Source organism: Temnothorax americanus, unplaced genomic scaffold, assembly GCF_048541705.1.
Source record: "Temnothorax americanus isolate GAGA-0224 unplaced genomic scaffold, ASM4854170v1 Scaffold95, whole genome shotgun sequence".
NCBI lineage: Eukaryota > Metazoa > Arthropoda > Insecta > Hymenoptera > Formicidae > Temnothorax > Temnothorax americanus.
The window spans coordinates 130892-152229 of NW_027509818.1; the positions used below are offsets into that span (position 1 = coordinate 130892).

A 21338-nucleotide genomic window follows, 5' to 3' on the forward strand; every position below is an offset into this window, starting at 1 on the left:
AGAGAGCGAGAGAGAGAGAGAGCGAGAGAGAGAGAGCGAGAGAGAGAGCGAGAGAGAGAGAGAGAGAGAGAGAGAGAGAGCGAGAGAGAGAGAGAGCGAGAGAGAGAGAGAGAGAGAGAGAGCGAGAGAGAGAGCGAGAGAGAGAGAGCGAGAGAGAGGGAGCGAGAGAGAGGGAGCGAGAGAGAGAACGAGAGAGAGAGCGAGAGAGAGAGAGCGAGAGAGAGAGAGAGCGAGAGCGAGAGCGAGAGCGAGAGAGCGAGAGAGAGAGAGCGAGCGAGAGCGAGAGCGAGCTCACGCTATCAATCTGTTATTTCATATCGCGAAACATGATTTTATTGTGAAAGATCGAATTACGTTGAGATTACGGCGGTTACCTTCGACGAGATTAAGGGCTCGTCGTCATCCAACTTGATGTAGGACGACCGCTATACTTGGCAACAATTGCTATAGCATATTGGATCGATGCTAACGTGAATTATGGCTCTTATCGTTGATTATCTTCCTTCTATGTCGGTCGACCCGTTGGGCACGAATGGGTTAAGAGCAATAGACTTTGAGACACTTGGCTTTGAAATCTGAGTACTGTTGTGCCGTTTGGCGTTTGCCGCGTTTTCAATAGATTTAAGGCTGATCTACAATGTGCTCTTTGCTTTCTGTTTTTTGCTCTTAACCTCTTTGCGACTATCTCGTATTTGGCAATTCCGTCGCGTAACGTGATGTTTCTTGTCTCTTCTGAAGTTCGTCAATTTTTAACTTAGGCGACAGAGAACAAAAAACATCGCGTTACGCGATGCAATTGCGAAATACGGGATAGTCGCAAACAGGTTAAGAGCAAAAAACAGAAAGCAAAGAGCACATTGTAGATCAGGCTTTATGCGAGAACGTCAGTAGTGAACAAAACACGATAAAGAAGATATTAAGATAGTTTGTCCGCTCTGACAATACTATATATCAAAAAGTTAGTGATATTCAAATGATATATATAGGTATAGTATTTGACTGGGATTGTTCGCATTATGCATATCTAAAGAATCTCATATGTACACACGCGCACACGCACACGCGCGCGCGTACACACACACACACTTCGACTTTTTTTTTATTAAAGTAGAATGCCTACTATCCGGAAGTATCTGCATACAGAAAAATATTATTTTACAGTCAAGGAAAGCAATTACTTATTTTATTTGATTTGTTTTAACAGTTTTCTTCAACAAAGAATATTTTCTTAATAATAGTTTTTAGATATACTCGTCACAAGTCTTATTGTTAGAAAAGCTCATCATTTTGTGAATGTTAAAAGAAGAATTTATTCTTGTTTCAAGAATATTATGAAATCTTATCAAAGAAATGCTGCATAGAATTATAAGTTTGAATATTTACGATATTATACATGTATATATATATATATATATATATATATATATATTGACGTAAGAATATTTATTAGATAGAAAAATTTAGCATATATGTTTCTTTCAATTCCCTGCAACAGAATTAGAACAAACGAAATATAGTTTGGAAGAAAGAAAGTTATTCTTATACTACAGCACTAAGAATATAATCAGAGGTGTAGTGGTAAAGTGGTTACAAAGAACTGGGTTTGAGTCCACCTGATCACCAGGAATTTTAATATTCTAAATTGTCGCACATCTGAATTTAAAGCGATTACTGAAACAGCTCCTAAAAGGCCCCATGTTCCACTTTAGGAATTAAAGGAATCAATCATCGTGAAGAATATAATTTTTTTTTTAAGTAACCGGATTATTCTAGATGAATAACATTTATACTTGATTCAAGTACAAATTTGTAAATAAACTTTTCTCAAAAAAATGTAATATCTCTTGAAGTATTTGCTTCTCTTCCGTAGACTCTATATAGACTCTATATATATATATAGACTTTATATAGACTCTATACATATACAAACCAAATTTTTGTATTAATTAAATATTCTTGTTTGAAGTGTATTAAACTTGCTATAAGATCCAGAATATGTTTTGAGAAATGTGATACTTATAATGACTTCATCAAGAGACACGGTAAGGTAAATGCACCTATTTGCGTCCATGTAAGGGTTATAGCAGAATAAAAGACCAATAAACGAGTATAATCTATTCCAATTTGATTAAAAATTATTACTGATTGAAAAATATATATTTCTTTATGGAAAAAAGCTTTTGTTTTGACAAATTGCTACATATTGCACCGGAAAATTCTAAAATTACGCGAAGGTATCATTGTACGTCGTTGCGTCCGCCTGATTAGTTTTCGAACGTATTTGCGTCCATTGCGTTGCCCCCTTTGCGTCAGGACGCAAACTAGTAGGACGATTTGACTGTACTATTTTGCGTCCGTCATGGTCATGGATAAAACGAATATGTATTGGATATTTTCGGTCGCAAATAGAAACAGAATGTGTAGGGCCCCCATTTGCGTCTGCACTTCAGAGGTTATGGTGGACTTGAATTAGTCTGATAAAACTTATATTACTTTATAGGTTGTGCCGCAGAAAAAAACAGTGCACATCGAAAAAGTGATATTTTTCGCATCATTCACGACAATTTTCAGCATGAATACACTGACGATTCAATTACTTTGAATATTCGAAGCAACCGGACGCACGCATGAACATTAGGATGTTGTTGCGCTGCTTTGCTACTATTGTGTGAAATTAATAATTTACTGACCTTTCGTGTGATGAAATCACACGTTTTGAGTAGCTTGTGGAGCTGGATTGCTTAAAACACTTGGATTTACCTCGTGATTATTTCTCAGGATCCGCAACAACGACAAAAATGACAGTCACTTTCACCGTCCGATCTACTAAGAATTTGCCCTCAGCGCACGCGTATACATTGCACAGATGGTCACTCACGGCGCGCACTATGAACATTGAAACCGTGTTATATTTTTTTAATTTTAATGAAACACATTTTAACATAGACGCAATTATAGAATATTGTCTATAGAATGGAATAAATATTTTTCATGAATCAATAAGTGTGGATATTAATTGATTTTATTATTTTTTAATCAGATTCGGACGCAAATAGGTGCACAGACGCAAATAGGTGCATTTACCTTAGTGTCTCGCGCCAAAGTACACGCGGACCGTGACTCTTTTACGCGACGCGACGGGTTGCGAGTACTCGAGATGTTGAGATCTCGATTAGATAACGAGTGAACGGATCAAGTTCTAAGTATGCTTGATCGATAGCTTGGGGTCGAATTAGGGGAGGGTTTCTCTTATAATATTCCGCTACGTGCCCTACGAGCGGAGATATGGTAGATTACGGATATAAATTTATTAAATACTTAGTATGTAAGAAACTTAGTTTAATTATTTGAAATTTCTTTTTCTTATGCCTATTTTATGAAAATTTTCCACTTTTTCCCACCATCTTTTCAACATTTGAAACATATATAGCTCTTAATTTTTTCTATGATCGTATGAATAGGAAAGATCTGACAATAAGAAATTTTAGATAATATAATTTATTAAAAAAAAAAACACAAATTTTTTTTGAATATCAGGGAATTTATTCTAATGTATGATGTTCTAATGAATACATGTTCTGTAAAATTACAAATTCAATCAATTGTGCGCGAAATTATCTTGATTATTCAAAGGTCTTGATAAATGGAAATATATATATTCAGATAGATAATGAACTGAACAATAATAAACTCAATCCTTGGTCAATTTCATCAAATGGATTTTATTCAACAAATACAAGATTTAATTATTAATATATGTTTAGCTGTCCATAATGTTTAATTATTTAATCTTAAGGTATAGCATTTGTATGTATCAAAGCGAAATCACGAGTGATGAGATAGAAAACGCTCTTTTCATATGTTTGATTTGCCCGAATGTTCCGTTATCAAATGAAACATTTTTAGCACACAATGCGCAAGTGCACTTATACATTCCTGTAATTAGATTTGGAACTATCTGTGAGAATAAAATAGATAGAACGTGTATACAGATTTACATATACATATATAAAGCATCTTTAAATATAACCACAGCATGAATAATATAAGACGATTATCTGCTTGGAAAATCTGATGCTCATGGTTGTGTAATTGAAATTCAATAACACGTTTGTATTCATTTCTATCAATGCAGATAAACTTTAGTTTTCGTTTAACTTACTTTTTCTCCTTTTCTAATTCTAAGAAGATTAAAATTAATTTACATTGGTAGAAATGGACATTAGTGATGTAATGATAAAGTAGTATTGAAAACACAGTTGTTTGAATATGCTTTTTCTCTCGTAATATGTTTCCCAATTTTTTTTATTATAATACTCGTATCAAAACAACTGAGGAAGAAATTATGAATATGAATCATTTTCTACCTCGGATATATAACGGTTTATACTAACTTGTATAATAATATCTTTTAACATAGTATAATTTTTATGATTAATAACTTTTATGATTAACAAGAAATAATAGATTATCAAAGTATGTATCTTTGTTTTTTCTAAATCTTTATTACATTTAAATTGCATGGATGTCCAAGCGAGAAAACTGGCACAGAATATGCCATAATAATTATTTTTTTACGATAAGGAGAGCTTTTCGAGACGGTTTGCGGGATACATCACATATATATAATATATGTATGAAATGATCTTTGCGTAGTGTAAGCACGATATCATCATGCTATCGCTGTACATACTGATAAGAGGATTTTCTTTATTTCTAGGTAAGTAAAGAGGAGCTCGCGAAATTAGTGCAGAGTTTCGAAGAGCAGGACATCCTGACGTCGTCGGGGGTTACCTTAGCCGGCAATAGGTACATCTACCTGTCGGGCACGGATCGTGTGATAAGGGCGAAACTGGGCAAAGTCGGCGTCCATTGCATGAAGACGACGCAAGCCGTAGTTGTCTCCCTGTACGAGGACCCCATACAACCACAGCAAGCCGCATCTGTCGTTGAAAAATTGGGCGAATACCTCGTGTCCTGCGGCTATTAGGTCAGTATGACGATAGCTTTAACTTTAAGGTAATCGTCGCGATCGCGGAGAGTCGGGGCTTTTATTATGCAAACTTCCCCGAGGCGCGGGTACAGGGTGAGGAGAAATCCTTTATCAGTTAAAAAATTCTAATCTCTGCTACAGGTCTTGGGAGATATTTATTATCGCATATTTTTTTAAACTTTTGCAACTTTCGTAAAGTGAAAGGGTAACCTCGTTAATTCACCTCCTTTAAATTCGCCCCTAGAAGCATTTTTCAACCACTCACGAACGAAATTTTCCGGTCTTGCCTTCTTTACAGTAAAGATAAAATCTTTGTGATCAAAATTGTAAGATACTAAATAATTTGGACAATTCAAAAATATTAACGCAAATATTAACGAATTACTCTCTAAATCTCATAGAGTTGTTTCGTCACTGATATATTAGAATGATTGCAATAATCACTCCAAAACAGAAGGTTGTCACTCTAATTTGAGTAAATGCGGACACTCAACTATGTTAGGAGTGATTTTTTTCACTAAAATTTTTAGAGCGTCTACTCTGGAACCTCTGGAATGATTATACGATCTCATTCTAAAGTTATATGTATAGTGAATCACGATTCACACTAAAGATCGACTGATAAATGACTTGTTGAATGAAATTTTCCACTCAAAAATGTAGAGTGACATAATTCACTCTTATATGGACACTGATTTACTGCATTCGAAAAGAGTGGCCTTTCACTCAAACGGAGTGCGATTTCACTCCAACTTATAGAGCGCAATTTTACTCTTTCTTAGAGTGGCGAATTACTCAAAGTGCACAGGATCAATTTTCACTTTTCGTTACACTTGCATTTCACTCGTTGTGAGTGATATTTCACACTTCGACTTTTAGAGAGTAATAAGGCAATGTTATAAATGAAAATTATTATAACGTATCGGAATCAAGTACGTTTCCGTACGTTCGAAATCAAAGTATTATTTTGAATAGTGTGCAAATTTCTGATCGGCGAGATTTATTTTTTGTAAACACTCATTCATTCCCCGCGGTCATTCAACTACTGCTGGAGCAACAGTGTGCTAAAATTTCGCGACTTATTTTTATATTTAAAGAGATTAAATTGTTTTATTAAAAACGTTGAAAAAAAGAGACAGGTTCAAAATAGAGACTCGTTGATAGCAAGCGTTGTTCCCTGTAGAATAAATTAGACATCAGAATTGAAATATCGATATTGGACTGTACATAACTTATTTCAATTGTTGTCGTTTCTATTCGCATATAAAATCAAGCACAATGGTTAACAATCTCAGCGATGCCTGTGTATGTAGTGCGTGGATGATCGAATTCTTTTTGAAACTTTTAAAAAAATGTTATCACATTCAAGTATCGAATTATACTTCAAATATTATTCGAAATCGGAGATTCTTTAAAATCTTGAGAGTTTAAAGCCGGTATTCATAGTCGGATCTTATTTCAAGATCGTCTTAAGTAATATCTTAAGATGCTAATACAGCTCTGTGGATTGGTTCATAACATTTTGAGATCGTACTTAAGACGATCTTAAATATAAGATCTGACTATGAATACCGGCTTAAGAGTCTTGATGTTTTTAAACATTTTTTTGTTAAAAATGAAATCGAATGAGTATATGTGTATAAGAGAGAATAAACTGAAGTAATAACAAAAGCGTTATATAATATTTTTAAAATATTCAAGACTCTCGCGCGATTATACTTCCAGTGCATTCGTGAATTTTTAACTCTTTATTTGTTGGTTGGGAAATATTCAAACCTGTGTCTTAGGCCCATCGCTATCTGCGCGACATGTCGGATTAACACGACGTTTATTCATGATTCCTCTCGCTTCGATTTAACCAGCAAGCCTCTCTCCCCACGCCGCCCATATGGGCTTATCATTATTGGCTTGTCACTCAATACTCGCCGACATTTGCACACGCCCCTATTGTGCCGATGCGCGTTTTCGCGCGCGCCCGTCAAGCTGTTTGCAATCGGAAAAAATGTTTTTCCTTCGGCCAGGTCGTTGCTTCGAGTATTCACGTTTGTTCTACGTTCCTATAATTCGCGTAAATTGCAATCGACGGCAGTCCAGAAAAATGCGAACGCAAGTTTGCATTTGCGAACAGATTCGGGAAGAGATTGTCCAAATGATAAATTCCGATTCTCGCAATGAAATACGTCGACTTTTGTTTTGATTTCGAAAGTTTTATTATAAAAGAATAAAATTCCGATTCTATAATAGCGAGATCAGTGAATTAAGTTTGGCACAGCGATATTTCTCACCAAATAACGTCAATCTGTTAGGAAAATTCATTTAATCCGTCTTAAATAATTCGTTAAATTTTTTCTTTCAGAGTATCGATAAGTGTGCATTCTGAGAATTTAATAAAATTCTTATTTTTCATCAATAGATACTTATTATAATCAAGATATATTATAAGACAATTATTTTAAAAATATTTGGAAACATTTGGAAAGGTGATATTTAAAAAAAAACAGAAAACTTTTCTGGAAAAAAAAATTTCAAGACCAGTCTTGTTTCGATATTTCGGGAAATATCAGAACATGTTTTTAGTACTGAAGTATTATATATTTTTAGATAAATTTTATTTTATTTTAAAAAATTTCTCTTTGAAATTTAATAACACTATGCTTTACAGTTACAATAGATTCTATTCGTTCTGGCTATACTTTTTGAAATAAATGGCGAAAATATGCGACGTGTATAAAATATTTATTTTATAAGTATCTTTTTTTTTGTCTTCAATAGTTTTTTTTACCAATATGATATTAAAACAAATTGCTCTTAATTTTTTCACGATCGTACAAGGAAAAAAGAACTAAGGAAGTTAAATAATATTTTAAATTGCGTTTAAACATACTCCAATGTTGTATTTTGAACAAAAATAAGATTCTTTAAAAAAATCAGAGAATTTTCGAGGAATCTTTTGGAGTAGACACCTTATATTCTAGGTCATTTTTATATACATTATCATATTTGTTGCAATCATATTGTGTGAAACTTGAGTTCTGACCAGCTTCCGTAGAGCGGAAAAATATAATGGCGCGAAACCGATTTTATCCGGCTATTCCTCGCAGCGAGATGCAATATATGTTCGTGCGGTCGTGCAAGCGACCGTGTTGTCAGCACATTATATTGTTACTCGCGCCCAGTACTCTTGTATCGCAAATTCGAATACAAGCTGTGGTTACGTGCACATATACGCGTAGTGTATCGCGTTCCGACAATCGAAGTACGATATGGAGCGTTACGTGACGAAGAAAACAGTAAATACCGATGATGGAACATAATCGGCTTAATTAGTCTCGAATTAGTATTGCGACATACTGTAAAATAGTTCTGGAAATCATTCGCGCATTAGCGCGAATTTTCTGTAATGAAAATTCGAACTAATGATTAAACTACTGGGCTTCTAAATTATCACGTTTCTACGTTCAAACGTTTTGCCAATGTAATTTTTGGAAAGTATAAGATTTAAATTATTCAGGGTAGTTTTTACACACGGTATCACAACTTCCTCAAGCACCTTGAATATCTTTGCTATTTTAAATAATAGAAAGTAATTGAAGTTACATGATTTTATATGGTTTCGCACGCGAGGATCACATTATGACGTGATACTTTCGTTGGAAACACGACTTTATTGCGATTTTTTAAAATGGAACCATATGATTTTTCTTACATAAGATTCTTTATCAGTGTCATTCTGCATCATATAAATGTATTAAGATAAAGTTTAAGAAGCGCATGCACTTTGCGATATGCAATTATTAAATATGTTTTGTTTTTACATTAACTGATTTGTTTTATTATTCTGTGAATTATATACATGTAGGGTAAGATTATTTAAAAATTAATATCTCTTGGGATGTGTTGTATTTTAGATATCTCGCAATCTTTTTTTATTTCTTTATAATTCTATCTTATAATTAGTATTTTTGTATGTAAAATATATGTAGAGGGATATATTATATAAGAAAAGTCATAGGGGAGACCGGGGCTCGTTGGCACAAGAGGCAAGTTGGCAATGCGTTCCGTTTATGTATTTATAGCGAAAAAAACAATGGAAAAGTTATCAATTATATGACATAGGTACTTTTCACAAAGTTTTATTTTAATCAGACAAGTATTACAATAGAAAAAGAGAAAAGTCTGATTCAAGAGGTGACAAGTAAAATTTTCGAGCGTTTCAAAATATCGTATTAATATTCTTCAGCTTGAGAAGTAAGTCAAATGACGTATCATTAGTTAAAAGAAAAGTTTCTGTTACTAGACGACATGTTATTTTGACTAACAATAGTAATTTATTGTAATAAAACGACTGAAATAAAACGTATGGAGGGATGGGGTATGTTGGCTCATATCAAGACACGCTTAGCTTGGCTTGTTGTTGCCGTGCGCGTGAGATCAGTTTGAGCACGTGATTTATTATCTACAGTGCTGATAGAAGCTAAATATATATTTATATTAATATTTTTATGATGAAGAAAGCTACATCTAAAATAGTTCACAATTATTTTTCTGCAACAACGTTTTGATATTCGATTATTACAAAATAACTTTAAAAGATACAATCTTTATCAAGAAGTACGTATGTGTTATCCGTTTTGTGTTTCTATTACGTATTCATTAATTTAACGTGGACTTTTGTCGCATAGCCAACTTACCCTACTATCGGGGAAAGTTGGCCACAATGCAGCATGTTCATATTTCATTTATTACAAAGAAACTATACGGTATACAGGAGCGTTCCTAGCATGAAAATGTAAAGAAAGCTTTTCTCTATCATATTAGTACTGTTTAATTATGATAATTAGTTGTATAAAAACTCAAATACCGAAATTGTAAAAACGGTGCCAACGAGCTCCGGTCTCCCCTATGATTCCATTTAAAAAAATCGAAATGCTCTTGAAATCTTCCTCATACTTCCTCGTGCGAGAAAAGTATTGCCACTACGTTATATGCTCCTTGAAACCATAACATTTATAGCTTTAATTTTTTCTTATTATTTAGAATAAATTTCAGGTGCTTAACCCCTTAGCATTCATATTTTTTTGGTATTATGTGTACAAAACACGAGCAATACTTTTTATTTGCTTATGTTTAGATAATTTATATTAGATAATATACTGTGTAAAACATTTTTAATGCAGAACAAAATGTAGAACAAAATGTAGAAATATAATATTATGGTTTCAACCGCATATATATTTGTGAATCTAAAAAAAATACACGGGATTGCATATGTTTGGGATAATAATATGTAGGAAGAAGTTAAGGAATTAAATTAAACATACTGTACATAAATTCTAAATAATCTAATTATTAATACGTGCCCATCACGCACACACATATACATATAGAGAAAGTGTTCCAAAATTACCGGATGTCTTTTGAATAACAGATTTGTTGGCCAATTTGGTAAAATTTTTCTTAGCAAAAATAAAATATCTTATAATTTTCGAGTCACAAGCAATTGAAGAAAAGGAATTTCTTATGAATTAATATTTGCAAATGTGTGCTATTAGATCTTCAAAGGTTAGCTGTGATATGCGTCCAGCGCTATCAGAAATTGTGTACTTTACGTATCAATTGCTCCGAAAAAAGACGGTCAAAGGTCTTGTATTTTTGGAAGAATATATATTTTTGCAAATCTCTTTTATCGTTTTCTTGTTTTCCATGCATTAAAACCATATGAATAGTTTCATATTTACAATTAGAAACGTGATATCGGGAAACGTTTTCGTCCTATGACATGTAAAAAGTGCTAATTTTGACTTTCATTATTTCAACTTTGGTACGGTCAATCTTTTTTTAATTGCACATGTGTGTGTAGAGCATGTTTACATTAACATGCTATCCAAATTTTACAAGATTCCTAAGAAAATAATTAAGTTTACGGACGTATTACCTTAAGAAAGAATCGATTCCGCGGTGACCAGAGAATCTGTTATTAAAAGACTATTATGATGACACATCTTTGGAACATTTTTTATGTATATATTATTAATTCATATTTTTTCGAATAAAAATTAAAATTTTATGAATTTTATAACAAGAATAGATCAAGATTAGATGCAATTTTTTTACTGTTGGTTCGTCACGCAATCAAGCGACACGATTTCGATAATTTTGACGACATGATTATTATTTTTTGTCCATAAGGCTCCTGGGTTATAGTCACCGCGGCCATATTGAATTTCTTGCTATCGAGGCGAGAAATTAACCTATTTTATGTTGCGGCATTTTCCGAAATAAAAAGACATTTCAATAAAAAATTACTATAGATCGTTTCAGCACACTTCTAAAATTGACCGGATACTATTCTTTTCCCTCGACAATAAACAAACAGCCATAAAACGAAGCCTAAACATACGGAAAAACAAACCGTTTGACGACTTTTGAAAGGAGTGGAGAATGTTTCTTCCGCATATGTATTTCTTGCAAATCTTACCATACGGTCAATTTTACGAGTTTCACGAATACGTTAAACGTTACAGCACAAGTACAGAGCGAATAATAAAGAAATTTAACGCAACGCAAAATAGGTTGTCAACATGTCAGAAAGGACAGAATTCTCCATTGGAGAGAGTTCTTATTTCTGCCGCGACGGTACGGCGCCACCGTGACTACCCAGGAGCCATAATTATGTCTTATATAAAGAACAATATGGACGAGTCTATAAATTTTATTTATCGAATTATAAATACTATAATTAGATTCATGATAGAAAATATAGGATTTTTATACAGAAATATAGACACATGTCGGATCTGCTTTAAAACTACACTATACTGCATTTAAAAATTAATTTTCTCTGGTGCAAATTAATCTAACTTTAGTTAATCATCAGTGTAACGCGTTAAATTAATATAACGATAATAAATATAAATTAATTTAATTTTAATTTCAATGTTTGCATTCAACTATCGTTCTATTTTTGTAATTCTCCAGAATAATTAACTATACAACTACAGTTAGTTTTCACCATCATTCTCAACATTTGAAGGACTTTTGTGAACCATCGTTATATCATATCACCGAAGTTCCCGAAATCTTCCCGATTGAGGGAACTTCCTTATTCCCTCGATAACGATATAACTTTATCCAAGTTCGATGCTCGGTTGTCAGGCGCAACGCGCGTGACGCGATATGCGGATTCCGCGTGACTCATAGACGGATAATTCTCGGTGACCATTTTAGCTTGATATCAGCTTGCGTCGATGACTAATCGCGTCACACGCATTCGCTTGGGTTTCTAGGCATCACGGTGATGATAAACATTTTTTCTAAAAACAAGACGAGACGTCGCCTTTTCGTAAATTTTCATGGATACTCGTTCGCTTGACGTCTCGTGTTGATCGTCATCGATGAAGCTGCGCACTTTGCATATCTGTTTATTTTCCACATTAATTGGAAACGGGTGTACAAAGTGCAAGTAACTTTTCGCTATCAGTATAATAAATGATAATATGTGAATAAGATATACAGTCCAAGTATGGAGAAAGAAAGATTTGATTTTGGGAAATATAGTTTGCAGATGCCGTTGGTTTTCACGCAGAGAGTAAAAATATTGGCTGAGAATACAAATATTATTTGTTGAAAATCTTATGCTGAGTCTTTGTAAGTTATTTTGCATTTTAATAAGAAACTGTTTTTTGCTTTGATAGCGAAACATATTTGCTTTAAGGGGTTACACCACTGTATAGAAGTCTAAAATAAAGCGTTTTTTTGCGATTTTTTTTTTTTTTTGGCTGGAAGGAAAAGTAAGAAGATAATAATATTCGAGTATGTTATTAATCATGTTTTTAAGTGTTCAAAAAAAATTATTATTTTTTAATAGTACAAAATGGCGACGCTGCAGCCATTCTCGCGAAGCATTGTTTAATTTGACGCGCTCTGCGGCACGCAGTATAACTGACGCAAATTTGAATCTGGAAAAAAAAAATTTTTTTTTCTTAATCTACGTGAGTATAGCTAGAGAAATACATAGGGGATTTTAAAAATATTAATTTTTGTGTGATTGGCGAGCATTTGAAGTAAACAGTTCAATTTTTGACCAAAAAAAGAGGCAATTATTTGTCAATAAATAATGTTAGAATCAACTTATCGAAAATCCAGTATTTATTTCTCTTCGGAATGTTATTTTAAAGATATGGTCAAAATTTGGAGTGAATAGAATGAAAATTGTTGGACTTATGCCGCGTGCCGCGGAGTAGTGCTATAGCGACTCGTGCCCCGCCATTTTGCATTTTTTTAACAAATAAAATTTTTTACATACTTTAATATATGTCTAATAAAGCCTAAAAGTTCTTTTGACCATATATTTAATTCTTTTCTAAAAAAAAATACCAAAGAAAATGGACAGTTACAGTGGTGTAACCCTTTAACGGCAGATTAAATTTGCTTTAGAAGCAAATTTGAATTTCTACAAACAAAGTTATTCGATAATAGCATTTCTTAATCCATATTTTTGATTGTAATATCAAATAATTGATTATGGCAGCGAAGTTTTCACATTGAGTATACAGTAAAAATTATGACAGTAGCAAGATTCTTTTCTCTGTGGATATCATTTTTAATTATTGTACAGAGAAGTGGGAGAAAATAGAGATTTAAAATATTCATTATTTTTTCGAACTGTTAGACAATTGATTTTATTCATGTCATAATTGCGACTATTATGTTTGTTTTGTGTTAATTTTATTACATCTTAATATAATTATTATGTATGATAAAATTCCTTTGATAGAAGTCTTTTTTCTACAGTTTTAATCTTAAGAGAGAGGACGTAGTTTCGAAAAAATTATAGGCGCGGCCAAAGGGGTTTATATCTTTATATCTCTTTTTTCATAAATCATCAACATATTCGAAATTTTAATATTATTTTTTCATGTAATAGGCAGTAGTGTAATCAATACTTTTTCTTGAATAAACTCCATCTGAATTGTAATTATAATGTGAAAAAAATAAGCAATTTTTTACAATTTTTATTGCTCGTAGTTTTTGATACAGTTATAATGTTTTAAAGACAAACGGTCGAATTATAATTCAGTCATTTCTGAAAAGATTTTTAGAAAATTATAAAAATCAGTTTAATGTTTCACACAAAAAGATGCATAATAAATACATAAAAAAACATGATTTTACGGAAAAGACTAAAGATTTTGATGTTATTTGACGTTACAATCTTTTACCTTACAATGATTCATCCTCTTCTTTCTGTTTGTTTAAATTCCAGACTGCGACTGGAGGACTTGAAATCAATATTTCGAAACATATCGATACAAAAGGTTATTTGTAAAAATAAAATAAACCCAAAGTATCATTTTACTCGTATTTTATCATCATGTTTTTTTATAGTGCACGATTTCCAAGTTAGTTTCTATTGACATTTTTATCATTTGTATAGACTTTTATCGTTTTTATTGGTATTTTGTAGTTATAGTACGTGGTTTAGTTTATATTTGTTTGGTGTACAGTTTCAGTATGTTTTTTTATTTTTAGTATAATTGGATGACTTTATAAGATCGGGAGGGATATTGGGAAAATTATAATAATATAATACAAGGTGTTTCCTAAGTAAGTATAAAAAACTGAAGGAAATATTCCGTGGCTTATTTTAGGAAGAGAAGGTTTTGTAAACATTGCCCTAAACTGTTTTGTTTTTAAAATGCAGGGTGTCAAAGTTGTGAAAAAAATATGAAAATTTCGAAAATCGGGAAAACGTTTAAAGATATTTTATTTAAATTTCGTATGCGTACATGTAATATTAAGAACCATTTTCCAGTATTGATGAAACATTTTTAGATCCACCTTCAGGGGCGTGTGTATGGGTGATTTTGTATATTTTAAAAACAAAGCAGTTTAGAGCAAATGTTTATAGGACTTTTTCTTCGTAAAATAAGCCAATATTCCCTTCAATTTTTGTACTTACTTAAGAAACTCTATGTATAATAAATAATACAATAAATAATATAATTCAATAATGATTGCATAATTAGGAAACTTTCGACATTTGCGCAATCACAAATATCTATTCTGATCCGTGCCAGGACTGTATTATACGTTAAATACTTTTTTTTTACATTTAGATGTGTATATGCAATTATTTTATGTCGAAATATGCAGAAAACAATTTTTTTTTAATGAAAATTGATATTTTGGGTATTTCTCAAATTTCCCAAAATTGTGATAGAACATTTTTATCAAAAGCGAAATTGTGTTGAGCGTCGATAAAACTGGAGAGAATGATAACTCCTTTCTTTGAATGCTTTTTTATTACTTTGTGGTTACGTGGATTTTCTTCCATTAATTAAACAATCTGTTATATTTCTTCGAATAAAATTAAACTAGCAGAGTTTTTTCTTCTAACATACTTCACTATTGTAAAATTACAATATGTAGAAGAAAAAAAAGAACGAAAGAACGGGTACGGAAACGAGGTAGCGTGTAGACACGAATGGCGTCCCGTAGCCGACTAACCCGCACCTTAATCTTGTTTTCTGTTACAGTAACCTCTGGGACCCAACACAAATATCTAATATTAATAATAAACGATACGATCGATTATTTTAATGAACAGCGAATGAAACATGCGCCATGCCGCACGAGTTGCCCCGGAACTGCCGCACGCCCTGCGCGACACACGATGAAGAAATGCAGCAGCAGCAGCAGCAGCAACAACAGCAGCGGCAGCAACAACAGCAACAACAACAACAATAAAACAACAGCAAAACAACACATAGTCGAGAACAGCAACTATCATTACTGCTCCAGTCATCATTCTCTCCTCCTCGATCTTCGTTTCTTTAAGGCGACGTAGAGAACGGGACGGAAGGCACGCGCGAGTTCATGCCGAGTACACGCACCACCATACGTAAACAACGACGCACCCTTCCCATTTCCTCCTTTCTCCGAACCTCAGTCTTCAACCCTCTTTTCCCGCGCTCTCTATCGCTACGCTCGCGCCGCTTACACACAAACCCGCGTTTCTTCTCTCTTCTTCCTCCGCCCCCCCCCTCCTTTTCGGTCGTACACGTATACGTACTTAAGCATCTACGCGTGAATATCTCGTAGGATACGCGTGTCTCGCGTATACTGTCGCGTCGTGCGTCGTCTGCGACGAGCGTCGGAGATCGCGGGGGAAACTTCGGCGGTTATCAATATCAATACCGATACCGATACCGATACCGATGTCACGTTGCCACATCTGCTCTCTACCTACCTACCTACCTACCTATATACTCCCAACTTCTCCCTCTCCCCCCCCCCGAACATTATTCGCGCAACACGAGTCTCGACGGCTGTGACGCGCAAACGAGAGACGCGAGAGATCGCGTCTGAAGCGCTCTGACGCGTTGCGCGGAGAGGTGACGAGGATCGATGGCGTGGCTTTGACGCGATCGACGATAGCACCCGCCATCCGTGTCGAGCTGGCGACGCACGTCACGGAACGTTATCGACGTCGTGGATCCTGACGGCGTCGCGGCGCTTGAAGCAACGTGTGCGCGCGCACACACACAACACACACACACACACACACACACACACACACAAAATCTTTATAAGAGTGAGACATTGCGCGAAAACACGAAAAAGCGCAGCGGATTGTGACGTATGTGCGGTTCCTGGCTACTATATGGATCCAACGACGATTGCGAGATTCGCAAACGGAGTCTGGCATCCGCGTGTCTTTGTCCCATCGAAAAGGCACGAATTGCAATGGATCCGTGACGTGCGTCGCGATTCGTCACGGGACGAACGGCATTGAACGGGACGCGACATTGCCATCGTCCGCCACTTCTTCTGCGTTACACGCGTTCAGCTATGTTTTCCGGAAAAAGGAGGAGCGTCGATCGCTTCAGCGAGGATGCAGTCCCTCGAGCCTGAATTTATTAGAGATAATTGCTTTGTCACCGTTCGTGAAGAACGTACGTACGTAGAAATATCGTACGAACATAATGTGATGTACGCGCGGAAGCGATCGATATCGTCTCGTAGCATGTATTTAACACACTCAAAGTGTACACAGTCGCTTCGTTCACGCACCAACTTTACGCGTGCACGGAGAAAGACACAATAATGATCGATCGATAGATATCAAAGCGAAGAAAAGAAGAGAGAGAAAGAGGGAGGGGAGGGGGAGAGAGAGAGAGAGAGAGAGAGAGAGAGAGAGAGAGAGAGAGAGAGAGAAAGAGAGAGAGAGAGAGAGACGCGAAATTTTGTAACCGTTTACATGGCATTTCGCTTGAAACGATACAAATACACATATGAATTAAATATAAGAGAGAGAAGTAATGATAATAAAAAAAAAAAATAAACTGTTGTGTGTTAGGCTTACTATCTTTTTTGTGGAGCACGAAAGAGTAAACGCGTGCGCGCGAGGTGTAAAAAGAAAGCGAAGAACGAGAGAGAGAGAGAGAGAGAGAGAGAGAGAGAGAGAGAGAGAGAGAGAGAGAGAGGTGTGTGCGTTTTTGCGTATTTTGTATGTGTGTGATCGAGAGTGAGGGGAAGTCAGAGAACGATCGATTGTGACGATCGAGTCGTAAAAATAACAGCTATAGATGACGAGAAAGAGAAAAGGTAAACAAAAGAACGTGGGGAATAAAAAAGAGGGAGGGGGAGAGATGCTGACAGAACGTGAACGTGTGGAGTGCGCGCGCACGCGTGTGTATGCGTGAGAGGGAGGGAGAAGATGCGACAAGGTAAGCGAGAGAAAGAGAGAGAGAGAGAGAGAGAGAGAGAGAGAGAGAGAGAGAGAGAGAGAGAGAGAGAGAGCGGAGGTACGATGATGATGGCGATAACGATAGCGGCGGCGATAATAGTAATGATGCTGATGATAAAATGATGACGATGCGGGCGAGCATGCGGCAGCGGGTGATACGGCATGGATTGGCCGCAATCCTGGCCGTCTCCCCCATTCCCTCAAGAATCGATACGGTCCTTTTAGCTATTTACTGTCTTTATTATTGCTATGTGTAAGAAGAATAAAACAAAATGGCGAACGATGTGTCATAAACTGCTGAGATTTTTATCGACAAGATGGTGAGAGAGAAAGAAAGAGTGTGTGAATGAAAGAGAGAGAGAGAGAGAGAGAGAGAGAGAGAGAGAGAGAAAGAGAGAGAGAGAGAGAGAGAGAGAGAGAGAGAGAGAGAGAGAGAGAGAGAGATGCATAAAAAAAGAACACATTTACATCAGCGTATATATAAACATTCACACATACACACACACACATACATAACACACGTATTGCCTCATTTACAAGTGCATGCGAGAATAAATAAATTTTACACGGCAGATGCATTCGCAGGTATATCGATAGCGGGATTTCTCGAAGGGGATCCCATTGAACGAGCCTAATTCGCGACACGTTCGAGCGGAAACAGCAGCGATAATAAGTGAGTGAAGAGATAAATCCTTTTCTCGATTAATTCTAATTTATATATTTGTGTAGAAAAAAACGGCGGCCTGGTCTCGATATGCGTTATACAAGAATGCCGAAATGTTAATTAATATTTAATGTTTCGCGATTATTAGATATCTCACTGTTTTATATTAAATATTAATATAAAAATATATTAAATTCTGATACAGCTTGATATACTTACAAGACCATCCTATTTCTTATCCGACTGTGTCGACGGAAGATGCACGATCAAATTAACGGAAGCTTCCGATCCGACTAGTATCCTCGAATATCTCCGGCAGCGGTAAGGTCGAGTGTCAATACCGCGATTTTTGACGCTCAGGCCGCGCGATTGCAGCCGCGCGTCTTTGATTAATCTCTGCTTTGCATGTAATACTATTGCCAATCTCGCGTTTTTAGTCGTACGACTCTAGCGATTGTGGCGACGCGATTCAGAATCGCGCGACTCAACTGCTCCTGGAGCAGTCTAGCCGCGCGGCTCAGTTCACTCAATTGTATTTGGAGCACTTTAGTCGTTAATATTTTGGCAAGTTCTACTTTTTAATTAAATTAACGTTCCACAACGTGAATGATTTTATGCTGTGTGAATTGGTGAACAACTGTAAATGGTTATATATGACCCACAAGATAAAAATTATAAAATTTTTTGAAATTTTTCTGTCTCTCGCAATAAGCAAATCATTTGGAGCACTTCTATAGCTTTCACAAAATAATATTGTAATATTAATGTGTAATTTCTTTCTCTTCTTTTTCTTTAATAGCATGAAAAAACATTAAAATTTTTTCCTCCATGTTTCATAGAAGACTGCACACAGAAAAATAATCATTCTATAATGACTTTATGGTAGATTTTGAATATTGTTTGAATATTGTTTTGAATGTAATGCTTATAATGACTTTATTGTAGATTTGCAGATTAAGTATTTGATAAGGTTATGTATCCGGAAATCTACCATAAAAAGTCGTAAGTATTACATTCATTCAAAATAAGATTCTGGCTTTTCAAAGACTTGTGTCAAGATATTTTAAAACTATTAATAAGAAAATATTCTTCGTTATAAGAAAACTTACTTCAAAGAAATAAAATATTCCTTTCCTTAGCTGTAGAATAATTATTTTTCTTTGTGAAATCGCGCGACTCTCATCGCGTTTTTGACAACAGTATGCGCGACTGCTGTCGCGCGATTAGTGCCGCGCGGCTGCAATCGCGCGGCTTGAGCGTAAAAAATCGCGGTATTGAAACTCGACCTTTAGATAGCGAGTTGGCGCATGGTGTTCGCGACTGGTTTGTCGCAGCCGTTGTTGGGATTGCCTAATAATTTTTAATTGGCGTTTTTATTCGACTCGTTTCCCTTTATCTTCGTTTACCCGCTCGACGCCGGCCTCACGCGTGGTCGCGTGGTCATCTTATCTTTCGGGTTCGCGTCCTGTCTCCGCATCCTTTCGGATTGGTTTCCGGCTTTCCGACCCAGACGAGGAAGTCGACGCGGAGTGAAACGCGTGTTTAACATACGCACGAGACACTTCACATGGCAAATACCATCGTTGCCGCTATCAAAATCGCACAAGTATTCATTTTCTGCAGAGAAGGAGAGGGAAGAGAAGGAGGAAGATCTCTTATTTCCTCTTTTTTTACCTCGAAAACATAGAAGAGGACGTGCGATAGCGGTCGGTGTACCTGCGAATTCCTGCTCGTGTATCTGAGATTTCCGCATATTTATTCGATGCATGGAGGAATCACGAACACACATACACGCTAAGACACACACACACACACACACACACAAACGCGCGCGCGCGCACGCACGCATCCACATCACGTACAGACGCATTCAAGACAGGTTACGTACATACACGTACACACGGTACCGCTACCAATTATTACTACTCTACTATTACTCTACTACTCTGCTACTATTACTACTATAATTGGATGCTTGTCGATTCGTCTGACGCCAAGCAGCTGCCCAAACTACTATGTAACGATTTTTATTGATAACAAAAAGGAAGGAATAAATATTGAAATAATAATTGTAATAAAAAAGAGAAAAAAAGAAGGCCAAATGACTTCTAGACGCTCCAGGCACATCGGGTATCAATCTTGCTCTTCCGCACTTTTTGTACCTCTTCGTTTATCCAGGAGATTGATATTATACACACGTTCCTTTCTTCTCGGCGACAGTCTTAGCCAATATCGATCAGCTTCAATTGATTCATTGTCCCTTTTCAGGGCAAAAAACTTAAAGAGAGATAAAGATAGTACTTTATCTTTGCTGAGTAGCTTCAACGGGCTGATGCAAATTGTTTTTTGCAAGATAAAAACGTGAAACAAAGTATATTTACATCTATTGTACATACCTTTCTTTTCTTGTCCTTTGCGTATTCATACACTTACTTTTCACTTCAAATTCCTTTGAAGATAAACAATTTAACGAAAATTGTCGACGTTGATCTCTTGCCATTATAATTAGTTACACTAATAAAGTGTTATATTAATAATGCGCGTATGTTATATCCAACTGCCACAAGAATTCTACAGTTTTATTTGGTATTATTTTATATGAATAAATGAGGAGAGCGTGCGTCTTATTTTTGCATCTCTTCTCGGCTTGAGGCCGAGATACGACGCGTTATTCGGCGAGAGGAAAGGACATCGATATAGTAATCGCGGAAAGGGACGTGTAGGAAGAGGGAGATATGTGAATAACGGGATAAGAGGGAAAGGAAAAGAAAAGAGTCAACGCGCGAGAGGGCAACGAGCATATATAATATACGCGCCGGACAACTAGATGTAACTTTTGTAAAGCTGAAATACATATACTTCCTCTTAAAATCCCTTGCATACGTCGACGATGAGGACGACGAAAACGGGAGACGCACAATCGAACAGAG

The 21338-nt window shown here is 35.6% G+C and overlaps 1 protein-coding gene across 1 annotated transcript in view; it reads left to right on the forward strand.

Moving 5' to 3' along the window:
* Chic (profilin chickadee) overlaps window positions 1-18203 on the forward strand; it is a 38476-nt gene extending 20273 nt beyond the window's left edge. Inside the window, exons 2-3 of the mRNA XM_077426113.1 lie at window positions 4721-4990; window positions 15532-18203. Of these exons, the coding sequence (XP_077282239.1) occupies window positions 4721-4990 (270 nt within the window). The 3' untranslated portion in view covers window positions 15532-18203. The remainder of the gene's footprint in view (window positions 1-4720; window positions 4991-15531) is intronic.
* Window positions 18204-21338: the final 3135 nt, after the last annotated feature.